The sequence below is a fragment of the Ceratotherium simum genome, chromosome 18, assembly GCF_057802395.1.
Source record: "Ceratotherium simum simum isolate JZ-2026a chromosome 18, ASM5780239v1, whole genome shotgun sequence".
NCBI classification, from domain to species: Eukaryota; Metazoa; Chordata; class Mammalia; order Perissodactyla; family Rhinocerotidae; genus Ceratotherium; species Ceratotherium simum.
In genome coordinates this window covers 172,853-192,217 of record NC_141917.1, presented here as the reverse complement: position 1 = coordinate 192,217, position 19,365 = coordinate 172,853, and the positions used below count along the sequence as shown (strand labels likewise).

The following is a 19,365-nucleotide window of genomic DNA, read 5'->3' as shown; positions in this document are numbered from 1 at the left end:
CACAGATTTTTTACCCTAACCCCACATACTGTGATCAGTGATGTTCTAATCCCTCTAATCACGGACACCAGACAAGAAACCTAAAGCCCTGCAGGGCCCCCTCCCCAACCAGCATAGCATAAGCCCCCAACAACAGACCCCCGTAGACACCAATTTCTGATGCCCCAGACCCATTTATAAATCGCTGACACCCATCCAGAACCCAAATGTCATCACAACCCGTGCCCCAAATTCTGGTTTGGGGAAGCACACTTAAAAGGGGGGAGGCAAACAGCCTAAAGTGATTCTGTGAGGGGCAGGACAAAGGGCCACCCTGGGACTAGCTGTGCGCCGACAGCGGGCGATGCTGGTGCCCTCACGGGCTGGCTGTACCACTCACTCTACTTTCATGTTTAAAACTCGTAATTAACAGACCATCACAGGGCACCGAGTTGAATCACTGGTACATGACAGAAACCCACATGCTTCTAAACCAAATTTGGGTTTGTATGTCCAAAGAAATTTTCTGAAATTTAAAATAACTCCTGTAAGAGAGGACAGATGTTACCTCTAGAGTTCCATAAGCAGAGCCGCGTGGACACCCCAGAAGGTGTCCCGGGCCCCTAGGAGCTCCCACATGCATCTGAGACGGACTGGGACAAGGGGCACATGTGCTTTATTGCTTACATTGCATATCCAAATGAATACAATAAACCCCTTTTTAAAAAGGCACATAAAAAGCTTTCTGTGCAAGTTTCACATTATTTTAAAATTCCTATTGGCTAATAAAAGTATTTGCACTATAGAGCTGGAGCTATCTAGAAAAGCACATGATGCATTTTCTGCATGCAGAATATCTGAAACATTATTCTATCTGACCTCATGGCACAATTAAACAGTCACCAAATCAAATGTCTGTATCTGAATAATGATATAACCATTGTTACAACTGCAAAACGTTAATCAGCTTATCCACATATGTACAGTCAGGTCCCCAAATATTAATTATATAAAATCTAAAGGAAGAACAGTATCTAACTGCATCTGTGTTTCATTTTGTTAAAGGTTAACAGATTTGGCATTTGAAAATGTCTTTCTTCCGTAAGTCACGCTGCTATTTGCAAAAGGCCCGTGTTATACAATGCTGAAGACCATGGAAAGATACTGTTCATATGACACCTGAATCCAGCCGTCCTGATCTGTATCGTAGCGTCTGAATATATCTGTCAACCTCTGGGAAAAAAAAAACAGGAATTTAGACTTTGATAGTTATTAAACAGAAGGAACAAATGTATTTGGTAAAAAGACATTTAGGAACCTAATTTCAGAAACATTCATGTCTCCACATCCCCTAACTCTGACTGAGATCAGCACAGGGAGGTGTGGTTGGGGTATCCCTGACCACCCCAGAGGACTCTGGGTTCAGGTGAGGCAGGGGAGGGTGAGAGGTCAGGGCACGGACTGCAGGCCCAGCTCAGCTACACACCACAGCCCTGGATCCTGGCCAAGCCCTCTGGCCCCAGGCCCTGGTTTCCTGAGTGAGCTGGTGGCAAGCCTGGGACCTCCCTTCCCACTCTAAGACCGTTCTGTGGAGGGTGGGCTCCTCCCCCTGAACACTCACCTCCACTCTGGCCATGTGCTGCTCAAGACACAAGGAAACCAGCCCTCACTCAGGCTCCTCCCTTAGAATCTGCCCCGCCCCAGCAGGAGAAGGCCCAGCCCTACACCCCAGGCTCTTCCCTTAGAACCTGCCCGCCAGCAGGTGGGGCCCAGCTACAGAGCATGGGAGGGCAGGTCTCCTTGCACCAGCTCGGAGTTCCTTCCTCCCACTCCACCTCCTCCTCTGTCTGCAACCCCCCACACCAGGGCTCCACCTTAGTCTGTTCACAAGCCTCACCATCCAGGTCAGGTCAGGAGCAGAGGGGAGACCACCTGCACCCAAAAGCAGCGAGGGTTAAGTAAGTACTGCCCCAGAGGACAGGCGCTGGGCAACCATAATAGGCTCTGAAGAATCTTAACAATAAGAGGAAATAGGCATGATGCAATTCCCTGAGACAGAAGAAAACAAGGCCCAAGGGTCATCATGACTTGGGGGCTGGCCACCTGCAGAGGGGCAGAGAGCAAGGTTGGAGCCTGGCTTTGAGAGCTGTGCCGTCCTGTGCCCGGGCAGGTTAAATGGCTAACAATAAACAGGACCTCACAGGTGACTGTGGACTCAGGTGTAAGCCAGGAGCATCTGAACGTTGTGGAACAAACCACAAAGCCACCAGCAGCAGGTAACTATGGCTTGAACAGCAATGAGTAATTCTTCCTTCTTTATCCTTTAACTGTATTTTCCCAAGATTTCTACATGTTTCCACGTGATTTTGTAAAAAATGATTTTCTAAAAGCCTTGAGGATTTTTTACTTGTGGCCTGTGGCTTTTCTTTTCAATTCCCCACTTCTGTCCAGCCTTTAGGGTCACTCTTGAAGGGGGGTGGGACCAGGAGCTGGCAGTCAGGCCATGGCAGGGATGGAGCCCGGCCTAGAGGCAATGGCTCGCTTGTCCTCAGCCCATGGGGTCAGAGGCCCTGGGCGAGCTTCTCATGGGACTCCCATTCCCAGCTGCTGAAAGCCTACACACAATGACCTCTGCTTAGGTAGAAATACAAGGAACAGATGTTTACTTACAAGATGTAACTTCAAATGAGAATCCTAACCCTGGGGCAATTTGGATGCAGATTACAACGAGATTTTTCACTGCACTTTTTCTAAAGTGTTCAGGCAACACTGCAAAAATGCAATCCAGCCAGCCGCACCAGACCCTGAGGGGCAGAGGCTCTCCCCATTCTGGAGATCTGAAGTGTAAATGTTAACAGACCTGGCTCTCCAACAAGTCAATGAAGAACAGGGACTGACCTACCCAGATGCAGTGGTAAAGGAATCATGACGTCTGCACTTGGCAGGCCAGTCAGAGAAACTTCACTTTTATTGATCTATCCTTTTAATGAAAATAAAAACCCTGAGAATTTTTTCTAAAATTCCAAATTACATTTAAAAACCTTACGCTGTTCACATCTCCCAGTGGATTCTAAAGCTGACAAGATGTAACCTCAACTTGGATTCAAACAGCAAGGACTTATCTTCTAGAGATAGGTTCTACTGAAATATTTAAGGAAAAAACATTTGCTTTCCGTAAATGGAATCTGCTTCAGAATAATGGGGGCGGGGGGAGCTCATGGAGGTAATTTAAGGGTTTATCAATTCACTGCATTTCTAAAGCTTAAATCTAGGGAACTTGGATCCCCTCGTAGAAACAGGAGCAGGGGCCTGTGTGGGAACAGCCAGGGCGGGTTCGATTACTCCCGCCCTGCTAGTGGGCGTCTCTGGGCGGGCTGGAGAAGCTCTGCACTTGGTTCTCTTGGGGGTGAAGTAGTGAGGCTACGGGACGGACGTCACAGGATGTCGCCGGGAAACGTGAGGTGCAGGGACCACTGTGACTCACACGCTCCGCCAGATGCTGGTTAGGAACGGCTGCAACACTCCAACGAGGCCCTGTGAGCTCACCAGCCAGTTCCTGGCTTTGGAGCTTACCCCACACACGAAGGCAGGGCACAGGGAAGATCACAACGGAAAATTTACCCATCTCCTCAGAATAAAAATCCAACAAAAATACCAGAGTATACATGTAAACAGCCCACTGCATACTGGAAAAAATGACCTCTTCCGAACGGCCTGCTCTTTCTAAGAGCAGAAGAAGCACTACTGTTACACCTCTATTTAACAGAACTAGTTACTTCTCCAAAGACAAGACAAACTTGTCTAAGCTCCAGAAACTAACTTTACACGTGTCTGACTCCATTAAATAACGAATTCCAGAATGGTGCCTCCCTTTCCCTCTACTTCCATGGCTATTCCCTGCCTGCTCTGCAGCTCAGCTCGCTGAAAGCCCCCATGAAGACCACGGTTACCTGCAAGACGATGCAGCCCTGGATGAAGTCATCAAACGCGATCTGCCCCCGTCCTTGTCTGTCAAACTTTCGAATGAGGATGTCGTGAAACTGGTCAGAGAGCCGGTACCCTTGAAGAGGGAAATCAGAATAAAGAGAGGGCCAGGAGAGCAGACATTTGCATCAACACCCACTTCACCCTCCAAAAGACCCCACAGCCTCTTATAACAGCTGATAACAAACAACAGGTGCACATTCATACAAATCATTCTGCGATAACTTCTCATCTCCAATATCAGGAAGTGACTGAAAGACCAGCAGCCTCTTCCTGGAAGGATGCGAAGAAACCTGGAGGCCATCACTGTGCTAGGAGCTGAAGGTCGTTTCCACAAACTCACGAGTATACGTCAACTGCACTCATTCTGTAGTGCTGCACCACCTACCAGCCCACAGGGCAGCCAGCGTCAGATTTTTTTTTTTGGGGGGCGGGGGCGGGGAAGATCAGCCCTGAGCTAAGATCTGATGCCATTCCTCCTCTTTTTTGCTGAGGAAGACTGGCCCTGGGCTAACATCCGTGCCCATCTTCCTCTACTTTTTATGGGACGCAGCCACAGCATGGCTTGACAAGCAGTGCATCGGTGCACACCTGGGTTCTGAACCTGCGAACCCTCGGGCTGCTGAAGCGGAGCGCGCACATTTAACTGCTGCATCACTGGGCCGGCCCCCAGGCTCAGTTTCTTAAATGCAGTGGAGTCATCATTTTAAAAGGCCCTTTATTGATGAGTTTTATCACATTTATTAACCTAGACATGAAAGTTCTGAATAACTCAGCTGCCCTGGATTACTCATGACTAGAGAATGCTTTGAAAGAGAAATCTCACCGAGGCTTCCAAATGAACAAAACGTAAACTTAAGGAAACAATTAATTAATTGACAGATACTCCCCCACATAAACTGGCACACTGACATTAGGAATTCAAAGATTCCAAAGTTCCAAAGAACTTTGTGAAGGCAGCCTCACAAAGTTCAAAACCACTGAAGGGTGATCATATGTTATGGCAAAGAGTCACCGATTCCATTTTCGATTTACTGAATTGTTTCTTGAAAAGGCCTCCAGCGGGGAGATGGCTCTGAAGATGTGTGGACACACAGCCACTCAGCTGCGGGACACCCCCAGGGTACCCGCAGGACACCTACTTCCTTCCCTCGTAATCCTACTACCTGTGTGGCCGTGGTATCCTTACTTATTCAGGAGACAAGATCCAGGTGTGAAAATATTTTTACTGGTTTTCAGTCTTGTTGCAATCTTTGCAAGGATATGTACACCTATTGTCTGAGTGAATGTCACAGTTAATTACCTGTATGAGCACTTAATCACTTTACTGAAAAAGACTCAAACATGCAAACACGCAAGAGTACCTTCCGGAGTGGTCAGCACGCGCTACATGTCTCTGTGACTTAAATCCAGGGTGCCCCTTCCCTGCAAGCTGAGTAGAAGACACGACCCCCAACTTAGTCAGAAAAAAGAGACAGCAAATCCTGGATGGGCGCCACTCCTCTCAGCCCTTATTAGTCTCCTCTCCTCACACCCAGCACCTGTGCCTGTGGGCAGGTAAGACACAGGTCCAGGCTGGTGAGAACTAAGCTTGGGACGTGGCGACAGAGCAGTGCCAGTGCAGGGTGTAGACAAGGGGGTTACGGGTCAGTACCCATGCAGGGTGTAGACGGGGGGATCCAGGTTCCTACCTAGTCCTTTCAGCCCAGTCAGGCCTCTAGCTCCTTCCTGCCCCAGGACAGCTCTCTGTGGAGGCTCCCGCTAGCCCCCTCACCTAAGGGCAGAGCAAGGTCAGCTGCATTCAAGTTCCACTTCAGAGAACCTGAGCTCAACGTCCTGCTCAAATCTTCACCCACACCTGGTGAGCTCGGAACACAAACTTCCTGCGGAGCCCCAGAGCCGCTGGCTGATACTCCCTACGAGCTCACAAGGCAAGAAAGGAAAGAGGAAGGAGGAGGAGAGACAGCCATAACGTACGTGCCCAGAGGAAAAATGAGGGGGTGGGCAGAACCACGTTACTAATCACTAAACTAAAATGTACTTTATATTATTAAAATTCGAAATACCTACAATATAGTACATCATAATATAACTTTTCTTATTTTTTCTAGAGGGCATTTGTAAACAGCCTTTTAAGCAAAACACAGAAGGGGTTTTGTAACACGGGCCTGGTGAACAGAGGGCTGAGTGAAACTGTCCCAAATGACAATCTCGGTGCAACTACTAGGAGCCTTGCCAAGCCTTTCAGCTTCTCCTCTGTAAATGAGAACTCCCATCTTCCTCTCAGACCCATGCACCAGTGTCAGAGGCCTGCTGCTCCACTCTGGAAGGCACCACATGAACACTCCTCACGGCACGGCACGCACTCCTCACGGCATGGCACACACTCTGGCCTGGCATGCATGTGGTGCACACACAGGTGCTGACACGCACTTGAGAATGGGAACGCTCTCCAATACCCTGAGGCACGGGATTTGCACCGCAGCTCACAGAATCGTCTCTTACAGGTACCTCATCATCTTCCTGTGTACTTTGACGTAACGTGAAATATAAACTGCCCTGCACCACTTCATTTTCACTTATTCACTTTAAACTGTTTAAAAAGCCACATTCTCAATGTGCTTGTGGTGTCATTTCATTTCACAAAAGATAAACGATTGCATAGCCCTTATCTCATTTTGGATGAAAAACTGCATAAAAGCGTCCACGTCGAATATAAGCCTTCATGATATAAACAATATCAAAATATAAATCTATATGATGTAAATAAAAATTTCACAGACTGGATTAAAAAATCAGTAAGTTGAACAAAGTAAAAAACACTTTAGTGGCACCCAGGTTCCAAAATGAAATACGCTACACAACCCAGATAAGTGAATTACCAAAACCTGAGAGCGCCTGCTTGAGCTCGTTCTTGTCGATCATCCCGGAATTGTCCCTGTCATAGGTGCGGAAGACGTTCTGCCAGTCTGTGATGTACTTCCAGACGCCAGTGAACTCGCTGAAGTTCACGCCAGCCTTGTTCTCCCGGTCAAACATGGCTGAGACAAGAAGGAATGTGATTGGTACACGGCCAATGGAATCCTGACATCAATCACAGCAGAGTCACCTCTCACCTCCCCAGCAGACCCTGGTTCCCCGGGTACACAGCTGGGTGCTCAGCCAGCGAACCCTGAGGTGCAGCTAATAAACGCTCATTTGCTAAATAGGGAGCTGGATGGCTCTGCCGGGGTGGGGCGGGGAACTGTTACCCAGCTACAGCCCCGAGTCACGTTAGACAGACGTTGCGGCAGACTGTGAAAGGAAAGTGCAAGCAACACACACTGGTAGAGCCACAATAAAAACACTACTTTATACTAAAGGAGGTTCTACAAAAGCACAACCACTGGTGGAGCCAGAGAAACCGAGGGGCAAGGGTAAGTGGCCTGTCCAACACTCCCATCCCCCGGTTCTGGGCCTAGAACATGGGTCTAATTCCTAGAGCCGCCCCTCCAATTCTCAAGAGGTCTGATAGCCACCAGTGGAGGCTCACAAGAGTTTTCTGTCAAGGGAGACCATGCCAATGAGAAAAAGTCTCTAATCGCTTTAGATTTTTTTCTTACTAAGACCTGCTTTTCATTTAAAAAATCAGCCTAATTTCAGCTCCAAATACAAAAGAACCTGTAACTACATTTACATATAATTGCAAAATGGCTAAAAATATATATATAAAATCGATGTTAACAATCATGCAGGATTATGGACTGTGTGAGGAACGAGCAGGTCCTACGTGTATCTGAGGTCTTCAGAATTGGGAACTGCAAGGACAGGGGAGACAGTGAACTGTAAGCGAAGAATCAGTGAAGGGACAGGCAGGCAGGAGAGGGCCCTACACCCGCCAAAATGGAGAGAACAGGGCAGGAAGACAACCTGTACCAAGCAGACAGAAAAGCAGCCCACACCTGTTTGCTGCACAGGCAGGGCGATGGCGCCTTTACTTACATATGATGGACCTGACAGTCACGGGATTAAATGGAGTCCATGTGCCTGAAAATAACAACAGGAACTAAAGTAAAAGAAAATTATTTCCATAGGAAACTCTAAATTCCTAATCTCTAACACTAGAAGCCAGTGAAAGTTAAGTAATTTGCTTTTAACATGAAGACCCTAGAGCCGTGGTTCTCAGAAGAAGACACTGCCCCCGGGGGACACTTGCTTTTGGTCGCCCTGACTACTGGGAGGGGTTGCAAGCATTTCAAGGTTGCAGCCCATTCCTGCGATGTGCAGGAGTCCCTCAGGCACCGCCAGACACTCAAAGTTGTTCATAATCAGCCTGGAAGCTCACTCTTTTTTTTTTTTTAAATATTATTCTTTATTCGTTTTTTTTTTTTTTTTTTTTTGGAGGAAGATCAGCCCTGAGCTAACATCCATGACAATCCTCCTCTTTTTGTCGAGGAAGACTTGCCCTAGGCTAACATCTGTGCCTATCTTCCTCCACTTTATATGGGACGCTGCCACACCATGGCCTGACAAGCGGTGTGTCAGTGCGCACCCGGGATCCAAACCTGGGCTGCCAGCAGGGGAGCTCACACACTTAACCACTATGCCACAGGGTCAGCCCCTCTCTTTTTTTTTTTTATTGCAGTAACATTGGTTTACAACATTGTATAAATTTCAGGTGTACATCATTATACTTCTATTTCTGCATAGATTACATCATGTTCACCACCCAAAGACTAATCACCATCCATCATCACACACATGTGCCCAGTCATCCCTTTCAACCTCCTCCCTTCCCCTTCCCCTCTGGTAACCACCAATCCAATCTCTGTCTCTATGTGTGTGTTTGTTGTTGTTTTTATCTTCTACTTATGAGTGAGATCATATGGTGTCTGACCTTCTCCCTCTGACTTATTTCGCTTAGCATAATACCCTGAACGTCCAGCTGGAAGCTCACTCTTGTTTACTATATAACCAAGAAATGGTTTTATATTTTTTTAACATACACTGAATTTTCCAGGAATGCAGCCACCAGGTAAGTTGAGAAGACAGCACCTATTTTTCTTAGGAATGTCACCAATTACCATTTCAGAAAATCTCACTACCAGGACCACCACTGCTTCCAGTGCTGGAGTCCCTAAGACAGCCAGTGTTGTCACTCTCCACACAAGTGCACACATCAAATCACCTCCTCATCTTCCCTCAGTAATCATGCCAAAGCATACTCAACACATGCCATGGAACTTTCTCCTAAAATTAGTCTGAGCATCATACTATTTTCCTTGAAATTGTGAAAAAGTAGATTATATTATTCTATGATTCACTTCAGAATAGTAATGGAGATGTTACCAAATATTTGTTATAAAGGGGCTTGTTGAATCTGATAGACTTGAGAACTCAGAACCATTTATCAACAGTGATGTTCACCAGATACCTTTATGCCCAAGAATGCGTTTTCAGAGTGATTTCTACCTTTATCGCTTTTACACTCACTAAACACAAAGTAAAAAATTTTTTTAATGTGTAGGGAAAGCACTGTCTCTGCCCATCCCCTACTTGTATAAAAACACCCCACCTTTCTTCGACATACAAAACTGTTTTGGTTCTATGTGGCACCCAGAGACCATGCCCTGACCTCACAGAAAGTAACACCTTTATGCTCAGGTGTGAGGCTCAGTAGTTCCTCCTGGGCCGTGGGCAGGGGGGCTGAAGGACACTACCCCTCACATCCACACCACTGGGCTTCCCGCAGCAATCCCCAGAGCCACGCCCACATACTTCTCTCAACCTCAGGTGTGGCCCCTCCAAACGCATGCACACCCCTCACTCCAACTCCTACCTCTCCTCTAAGCCTCAGGTGAACTGCTTCCTCTGGGGGCTCCACATTCCTCAGCCCCCAATTTAAATAAATCTGCTCTACCAGTGTGCCTTCAAACTTCCCCTTCTCGACTTCTGCAACTGTAATGACTCAGTGATGGCTGTTCTTCCTGTGAAAGCAGGGCACACCTGTCCCCGAGCAGGGCACACATCAGCGCTGGGCAAGCATCTCTGTGCAGGATTTACAGACGTCTGGGGGGAGGGTGGGCAGGAGTATGTATATAGAGGTATTAGGAAAAGTCAGTATTACTGAAAACCAGTATAAAAAGAAAACTATGTTACACAGAACCCAAAAGAAAGAGGAAAATTCTCAACACAGGAGAGCATCACTTCATCCAGTTCTGTTTTTCCCTCCCTCAGTCTCCACTGCTGCATGCACTGAACTGGAGTCTCCACAGAACAGAAGCCACCACTGACAAGCAGCCCGAGGAACCAAATGTACCTACTGGAGTCTTTCTTTGTCTTCCCTCCACCTCTGGTACAGGCTAAGTGACCACACGGAGGAGAATCTGTGAATGTTCGCTCAACTGAGCTGACCGTGCAGAGCCGGAGCAGTATCAGCAATGAGACCTCAACCTCTGAAAGTGGAGGCTGCACCCCCAGTCCATCTCCACTGAGCAGAAGAGCACTGGGCTGTCTCAGAAAAGGACTTGGCCAAATAAATTTTAAACAAAAGCAATACAAGTAGAAGAGTTAAATAATGCTGCAAACACAGGCACTTCTCATTGTGAGGGCCAGGCGCCACTTGGACAGGCACACATGGGTGCACAGAGATGGTGTATCCTTGAGAGGTGTGGCTCAGAGGGAACCAGTGGCCTGCTAGAGGAGTCTGAGGATTGCAGGGGTCCCAGGCACAGGAGAACAAGAGGTCGCCCTGGGCTGAGTCAAGGACGGAGAGAGGCTGCTCCTCTAGCAGGAGACCACAGGCTTCTTGCAGTGCTGTCAAGCAGCGGGAAGGTGGAGGCAGCTTCTGGGACCTCCACTTGTCCTTGTCACCCAAATGGGGTAAGACTTTCCACAGAAACCAAGGGAAAATAACAACGGCCAGCAGTTAACTATTTATCATGTGCCAGGTCCTGTGGCCTGGTTCCCACAATGAGGCTGACATGCTGCAGACATTTAATATCTCGGTGACATGTATTAAGAGTTAAATGCACCTGCCACAGCCTGGAAATCTAACCAGTATTGACTAGAGCTGACTGAAAGTAGGGACAGCCTGTACCGGCAGGTTTCCCATGAGCCCCGTATTTCCAGTGGTCCTCTGTCCCAGCCCCACTTTCAAACCTCCTCAACTGGTCCCCAGTAACCAACACGTCCAAGAATCCCAGAACCACCCAGCTGGCAAAAGATTTCCTCTCACGCTTTTATTAGAAATATATGGTTACTGTACCTGTAAGTCTTGCCTCAATTTCATTTCAGAAAACCAAAGAAAACAGAAACATATACACTATTTTCCATGTAAGTTGAGTACACCTAACTTTTTTCACCTGCAATTTGGGAACAGTGCCAAGGCCTGAAGAAGCAACAGTGAACGAACGAGTGGCGCTGGCTGAAGGGACAACTGCAGTCCCGCAGAGCAGGTGGTCACCAGCAGGAGGCGGCAGCACTGCCCACTGAACCCTCAAGCACTCACGTGACGTCAAGACTTATACATGCCTCCCTTATTGAAAGGGAAAACCCCACTCTGCTCTGCAGTAATACAGGCTTTTCACTCTCCACAGAGTTTTCTTTCTTGAAATGATGTCCTGTTAACCACAAACCTAAATTTTGGTAGAGACTTCAGTGAGTAGTCAAGGGTTAAGACTTTACAACAGTTAACACATACAACTGAAATACCTAACTACTTGGAATCTTTTGGGGAAAAAAAAATCAGACCTTTTAAACTCACCACTGATAATCTCTTTCCACTTTACTGCATCAGACCTGGGCCTTCTGGGCTCTCCTGCCAGAGAGGAGCTATGTAAGTAGAGGTGCAAGAGGTGCTCAGGACACAGCACTGGTATTCAAGGCAAATTGCCAAGACTTTGGTGCCTCTTCAGGTTCAGCAAAACTCTGTACCTCACTAGTTACCTTCACTTATAGCTTCAAAGGGCCATGACTGAAACACGGTCTTTTTGAAAAGCAATCTGAGTATTGATCAACAGCTTTAACAATGCCTACACCCTCTGATCTGATAAATGCCACTTCTAGAGACTTGTTCTATAAAATTTTGAGCCAAATCACTACAGCATTTACATTAATGAAATTAGAAACAATGTAAATTTCTAACAGTGAAAGACTGTCAACTCAATCCTGGTGGATACAGGCAGAGCGGGATCTGGTGGAGACAAGCATGGCTTGAGAGGAAAGGGATCTAAACTTCTAGCTGCCCTATTTTTACACGGAAGAAACTGAGGCCAGGGTGTGATCTGCCCAAGGTGGTGGAGTGACTTGTCAGCAAAGCCAGGTCCACCAAATCCCAACCTTCCTTTGTTTCCGTCTGAAATTCTGGCTGGGCAAGTTTCTGGGAAGAGCAGACGTGACAGGCTGAACTGGGGTCTCCAAGGCCACCCTCAGGCTGGATGACCCGCTAGGACTCACGATACTCATAGTCACAGTTTGTTACAGCAAAAGAACACAGTCGAGGCAGCAGAGGGATAAGGCACTGGAAAAAGTCTGGGGAGACCAGACGCAGCTCTGAGTCCCCTCCCCGTGGAGTCACACAGGATGCGCTAAATCCTCCCAGGGATGACTAGTGTCGACACACTGGAAGTGCTGTCAACCAGGCAAGCGCCCCTGAGCCTGGGAGTCCAGGGTTTTTCTTGGGGGTCAGTCACGGAAGCTCCAGATGCCCAAGGGAAAGCAGGTGTTTGCCATAATCACACTGCTAGTATGAACTATCCAGACAAATGGGTACAGCATGCCTCAAGGCCCTCAGTGGGCAAAACACTCGTCAGTCCCAACATTCCAGGAGGCAGCCAGTCATCAACAGGCCCTTCTGGGGAATGTGCAGGCTCTGAGCAGCCCAGGCCTGCTGGGTCGGCCCTTTCTCCACACGGGCAGATGGAAGCTGAAGGCAAATCTCATACTCCCTCTGTTCCATCACCGGGGGCAACACACACAGGGCTGTGGCAGGGGGGACAGCGATGTGACTAGATGAAGAGTCTGCAGGGAACTCTCTGCTTACACGGTCTGATTTCTCCCATTTCTTCTTAATATGGGAACTCTGTTTTGATAAAAATATCTTAAGAACATATGAATTATTATTTTTTAAAATACAGCTAAAAAATGCCTCCTCAAAATACATCAATATGGGGTCGGCCCCGTGGCTTAGCGGTTAAATGCGTGCGCTCCGCTACTGGCGGCCAGGGTTCAGATCCCGGGTGCGCACCGACACACCGCTTCTCCGGCCATGCTGAGGCCGTGTCCCACATACAGCAACTAGAAGGATGTGTAGCTATGACATACAACTATCTAGTGGGGCTTTGGGGGAAAAAATAAATAAATAAATAAAATTATAAAAAAAAAAATACATCAATATGTTAAGGCAAACCTACAAAACCACAAAAAAGAGGCTTGAACAAAACTAATTTCCCATAATTCCAAAAAATAACATGAAAGTAAAAAAATAAAGTTACCTCACTCACTCAAGATAGTTTGTGACATTATTTCAAAAGAAAGCAAGAGAACAGTCCTCTTCTTTCTGCTACCTGTGAACCGCAGACCTCCCTGAGAGCAGCCATTTTTAGAAGGTTTCCTACAGAAACAAGTCTTATAAAAGACTCAGTGTATGGGATGCACAAGTATGTTTTCAGGGTAGTTTCAACCAGATTTTAACAGAGAGCACTCAGAGGCACAGATTTAATTGAAGTGAGAAACCAGCTACTTTGTAACTTCAGTTTTCCCATCAATAATAAACAAATTAATTAATTTCCTAAAATAGTCTAATATTCTAATTATAATATGAAAACAGAAGCCCATTACTGGGAGAAAAATCAGAAGTCAAGATAACTTCAATCGTATGAGCTGCAGGAATTCAAGGAGGAGAGTGAAGAGATCTGACACGTGTCCACCTAGTGACCAATGCCTGGACACACAACACACATCTGAACAAGAGACTGGCTCGGCCTTCCTTTACGAAGCTAACAGTCTAGTAGCCAGAGACAGCTACAAAAATGATCTCAACAGAACCAGGAAAAAGCAGAGCACCAAAGAAAAAGGAAAATGCTGTGGAGGTTCAATGGCAGGAGCAGAGCATGTCCCTCCAGGAGGTAAGGGATGTGGAACGCGTGGCAGAGCGGGTAGAGCGTCAGCTTACAGCGAGGAAAGGCAGGTGTTCTAGGCAGAAGGAGCACAGAAGCCACAGGTACCTGAAGCACTCAGTGGACACCACCATGAAGGCACAGGTGGGAAAACACCGGGGTCAGGATGCCTACCTTCGAGGAGTAGATCCAACGCAGAACATGAGCAGGGGCGCTGCGGTGTACCAAAAACACACATCTGAATTCAAATCCTGGCCTGCAACTTGAGAGCTGTGACAGTAACTTGGCCAGCAAAGCACTGGTAATACTATATGACCTACTCTGTGGGGTTGTGGAGAAGACTACAAATCTGTACTCGTTAATAACCTGCCTTATTGCACAAAAAATGTGAAGAAATTTATGAAGATATTCACGGTGTAGCAAAATAAAGTTTTAATTATGTTGGATGGAAGGAGAAAAGTAGGCGGATAAGAGGAGAAGAAAGTAAGTAGCCTAAGACTAGGTCAGTAAAACCTACTTTGTAAAATTCTAAATTCCTACTACTGGTGGACATGAATTACATACTTACACATTTTTACTTTTCAGCAGCTAATTTGAAGAGGGAAATGTAATTGGTTAAAATATTTAGGATACAAACACAATAATACACAACAGCTACCACAGGTGCTTAAAACACAAGAAGCCAACACACTCCCAGGGAACAGTGAGATGGCCATTCCCTGGGGCATTCCCCCAGCCCGCCTCTCTCAGGATTAACACTGATGACCCGCTCAGGCAGCCAGTTCTTACATGCCCCCAAGAGAGCTGAGGGAATCCAGCAGGGCAATGAAGAAACGTGACTCTACAGAGGCCACTGTGAGATGGTCCTGACACATACTTATTACCTGGGTTAAACCAGGTATTGATTTCAGAGTATCTTAGGAATGGGAGACTGAACATCCTGTAGGCAATTCTGTTAAAATTCTCCCTCTCAAGCAGGCTCCTGGTAGATATTTAGTAGTGGCTGAGTTCGAGATTATGTTCTGACAGAGTGAAGAGCCATATGCTTTAGCAACCAGCTGAACCAGGGGCAGCACTGACAAATACAGGAAAAATCCTGGTGAAAATACCGGAGCCTAAACCTATAGGTCAGAATAGAAGGCCCCCAACCTATGCCCCCAAGGCTCAAACAGCAATGCTGACCTGACCGTCAGATCAAGTTTAAGTGCCCAGCACAGTGCCCACAGGGACTGGATGCTCTATAAGTGGCCACCACGATCACTATCATCAAGAAAACAAAAGCCATCAAAGACTTGAGCCAGCTCCTTGGCCAATAACAGTGCTAGTAACAACACTACTACTTACTACTCACAACAGCCAACACCAAGCCTTTGCTATGTGCCAGGTATCCCACCAAGCACTCTGCATGCATTTCCATCAGTTACCTTCCCAGTAAACGTGGGGACAATGAGAAAGGTCAAGTCCTTGCCCAAGGTCACACTCCCAGAACTGGTAGAGCCAGGATTTGAAGCAAGGCAGGCTGACCCTAGTGCCCCCTGGAGCCTCCCAGGGTGGACAGACTGTCATACTATTTGACCATCACTCCTAGGTGAGTAGGTTTCACACAAACCCTGAATCTGGGCAGCACTCTCAAAACTTCAACCTAGGACAAAAAGGAGACGTCCAAATGGATCATGAATCAAGCCTCACTCACTGGAAAGGACCTCAAAAGGAAAGCCTCTGCAGCATTACCTTGAGGGGTACTCTCACTGAAGGGCCAACCACTCCCAGCAGCTGAAACATTCAACATGTGATCTAAAGAAACACCCATTTTGGTCAACACTTAGCAAGTTTTAGGCCAAGATTTGCCAGACTGTAGGCTGCTGGATTCCAAGTGCTCCTGACATCTTCCTAGTAACCCTGTCTTCTACTTCTCCTGAGTGCAACTCAAGCACTGGAGACACAAAGAAGAAATGAAAACGGGTTAATAATGATCAGAGGGCCGGCTCCGTGGCTTAGCGGTTAAGTGAGCGTGCTCTGATGCTGGCGGCCCGGGTTCGGATCCCGGGCAAGCCCCAAGGCGCCACTTCTCCGTCCAACGCGAGGCCGAGTCCCACGTGCAGCAACTAGAATGATGTGAACCTATGACATACAACTATCTACTGGGGCTTTGGGGGGAAAAAATGAATAAATAAAATCTTATTAAAAAAAAAAAAAATAATGATCAGAGAAGAATCAAGAAGGCACAATTATCAAGGCAGAAGTAATGAAATTTCTTCACTTCCTGAAAACAATCTATATAAATACACATGACGTCATACACCAATATCTGTGGCCCATAAATGTTAAACACGGGAAAATGAAGTCAGGGGTATCTGCCATTCTATAAAGTAAACGTATTAACCTGCAAATACAAATTCTCAGCTTCGTGCAGATCATTAGGCAATAAACAAACTAACACTGGATGCCTGGTACGTGCCAACAGTGAGGGGGCGCGTGAGCTCTCCTTTCACCCCATACCCAACTCTGTGAGGCACTGTCAGCATCCTTGGTCTTTCTCACTTCCTAGTCCACTCTTCCTATGCATCCCCTTGCTTCCCACTAACAAAGAGGAGCCTTTCAACATCTTCACAACATCTTAAAATCAATCCCTTCTCTAGCTTAAATGACACACCTCTGGAAAGATAAACTTCAAATATAAGAATCAAAAAAGACAGCGGCTTCTGCAAGATTAAAAAAAGGGCAAGAGTCAGGTCTTTAATGAAGTAAGAGGTCTCTAAGAGTACTCACGTGGACTAATCACGCTCAAACCAGCAAGAACATAACTCTATGGAGAGCCCCCAACACACCACCATACAAGAGCTGTAGTCCTCTCTTCCCTGTCTGAATGCCTGGTATCCCCCATTGATAAGGCCACCTCCCCACAATCAGGCTGCCAGCACCTCCAAGATCCCCAATCATTCCCCGTCGGTGCCTCTGGGGCCTTGATGGCCATCTCCAGGGGGGTCACAAGGATGCAGTTACCTAGAAAACCCAGTCATCTTCCATACACCCAGACAGTGTCTGCTGTATAAAGCTAAACTTCTTATCCCTCCCTAAACCTACCCCCCAACCCCCACTTCTCAAGAAGCGCTTCCCTGTGCTTGTCCTCGCAGCTGTTCCACTAGCTCAGCCAGGCAATGGGAGCAGCACGAAGCGCCACAACCAGGAAACCACTTGGCAAAATAAAGCACAAACACCTCCACACGTCCTAGTAATACTAACTAGGTCTTCGTGACTCCTCTGTACTTGGAAAACAAATTCGAGAAAGAGAGGATTTACTACGGGTAAGTCAGGCTTGCAGTTTAAAAGTCCTGAGGGCCAGGCCAGGTCCCACTTACCGTTGGATAACGCTTGCTGAAGCTCGTTGTCCGAGATCACGCCGCTCCTGTCTTTATCAACCCTACAAAATCAAGACCAATTAAGCTGGTGGTTAGAAGTGCAAGAAAAGCAAAACAAGGGAAGCACAACCGTCTAACCCTTGTCAATCCTACATTACTTCCGCCATGTCCCTTCCCGGGGACCTTATCTGTTCTGCTAGAACGTCTCGCTCCCACGTTCGCTGGGAATAAGGCAATGCCTGAGCTCCTGGACTCATCCTAAGCTCTCCAACCGCCAAAGCCCAAGTTGGTTCTCCCCAGGGAGGCGGCTCTCCGCCTCCTCGAGCCTTTCTCTTCGGTTCTTCCTCGGCCTGCGTGAATTCCACCCGCACCAGCTTCTCTCTTCTCCACAAACAGGAAAGGATCCTTCCCTGACCACGAGTCACTCAAGTTTCGGCCATCCATTCACTCGAAGGGTGACCAGCGAGAGAAGGCGCTGTAGCAGGGTCCCCTGCCCCGGAGGCCGCCTCGACCTCCCCGCGGCTTCTCGCCTGCTGCTGGCATTTCGACGGCGCCGGAGCAGAGTCTGTGCCTCTGCTCCCCAAACAGGCGCCCCGACCCTCCCGGGCAGCCAGACCCGCCCCTAGACTGCGGGTGCCCGGCTGCTAAGAGGGAGGGGCTGGAGGCCGCGACCCCGGGTTCCGCGGCGGGCTGCGCCCCTCGGCAGGAGGGAACAGCGCAGGAGGCCGGGGAGGAGGCCGGGGGAGGCGGAGCGGGTGTGGGGGTGGGGAGGGGCTGGGCCCGGGGGCCAGGGAGGAGGCCGGGAGGCCGGCGAGGCGGCGGCCGCACCTCTGGAAGACGTTCCACAGGAAGCTCTGGTCCGGCAGCGCCGCGCCCGCCGCAGGGCCGGCGCCGGGGCCAGGGCGGTAGGGGTAGGCGGCCATGGGCCGAGGCGCGGAGGGGCTGAGGCGCTGGCGGGGCTGAAGCGCTGGCGGCTCGGGGCGGCTCCACTTCCGCCTCCGCCGAGCGGCCCTGGCGCTGACGCCACTTCCGGGAACGCAGGAAGTGAGTGTCTCCCGCGGCGTCGCGCCACAGGGTGCCGCCGATTCCTTCAGGCGCCGTTGCCAGGCAACGCCCGGGCGGTCGGGGCCAGGGAGTCCCGGGTCGCAGTCAGGGTCGCGGCCCGTGCGTGCGCTGCCGTCTGCAAGTTGGGACGCACGGCGGCGTGGACGTGGTGGGGAGGCTCCCTCCGGTGTGTTTCATTCCTGCGTCAGAAGAGTCATGGGAGCGAGTGTGGTCGGGGGACGAAGGTGCTGTGGCGCCCCCAGTGCTCGTCTGGACTTTCTACACACAACCCGGTCTCGGCGTCCTTTACACACGCACGCACACACACACGAGTGTGGTCGGGGGACGAAGGTGCCGTGGCGCCCCCTGTGCTCCTCTGGACTTCCCCCACACACCTCTGTCTTGGCGTCCTTTACACACGCACGCACACACGGGTGTGGCCGGGGGACGAAGGGGCTGTGGCGCCCAGTGCTCCTCTGGACTTCCCACACGCACCCCGGTCGCGGCGTCTCCCGCGCTCTGCCCCCGCCCCGCCCCGGTCCATTCCTCGGGAGGAACCGGCAGCCCCTTTGGCCCCTCAGCCCCCTGCCGGCGACGGAGCCGTCCACCGCCCCTTCCCCCCGGTGACCGGCGACCCCGCCTCGGCTCCGCGGTCCGAGCGTCGTCGGCACAAGCCCGGCCCCGGGCGCCCGTCACTCCGTCACCCCTGTCACCCCGCCGACCCGCGCCCTGGCTCGTTTGGACGCTGTTTGTTCCGAACGGTTCACGCGCCATTCCAGCCGCTCAGGTTTAAAGCCCTGATTCCGAAGATGCTGACTCTTCTTCCTCAGGGCGGCGAGCGTTTCTTGAGGTTAGAAGCCGCTTCTTCTGCTGATCCAAATGTTGGAGGAGGAGCCCGAGGC

General features: G+C 49.1%; 1 protein-coding gene across 5 annotated transcripts; it reads right to left on the bottom strand.

The window, feature by feature from the left end:
• Positions 1-633: 633 nt before the first annotated feature.
• On the bottom strand, positions 634-18,415 carry PDCD6 (programmed cell death 6). Of its 5 annotated transcripts, XM_087443070.1 has the most exons (7): positions 18,248-18,413; positions 17,420-17,481; positions 11,708-11,761; positions 7,945-7,989; positions 6,846-7,004; positions 3,930-4,039; positions 634-1,212 (listed from the first exon to the last, which is right to left on the bottom strand). In XM_087443070.1, the coding sequence occupies exons 1-7, from the start codon at positions 18,340-18,342 to the stop codon at positions 1,114-1,116; spliced, it is 624 nt and encodes a 207-aa protein (XP_087299196.1). In that variant the 5' UTR covers positions 18,343-18,413; the 3' UTR covers positions 634-1,113. The 5 variants fall into 5 exon arrangements, with proteins under 5 accessions (XP_087299196.1, XP_004440081.1, XP_014650509.1 ...); XM_004440024.3 differs by lacking the exon at positions 11,708-11,761; XM_014795023.2 differs by lacking the exon at positions 11,708-11,761 and having other exon boundaries at positions 6,852-7,004.
• Between the last annotated feature and the right edge of the window lie 950 nt (positions 18,416-19,365).

Bases quoted from the DNA above. Each gene is read 5' to 3' on its own strand.
- PDCD6 (XM_087443070.1), bottom strand. From the start codon at position 18,342: ATGGCCGCCTACCCCTACCGCCCTGGCCCCGGCGCCGGCCCTGCGGCG. The intron at 7,990-11,707 runs GTGAGTTTAAAA...TGTTATTTTCAG, and splicing joins GTGGAAAGAGATTATCAGTG to GCACATGGACTCCATTTAAT. The intron at 1,213-3,929 runs GTAACCGTGGTC...TTTTTTTCCCAG, and splicing joins AGGGCTGCATCGTCTTGCAG to AGGTTGACAGATATATTCAG.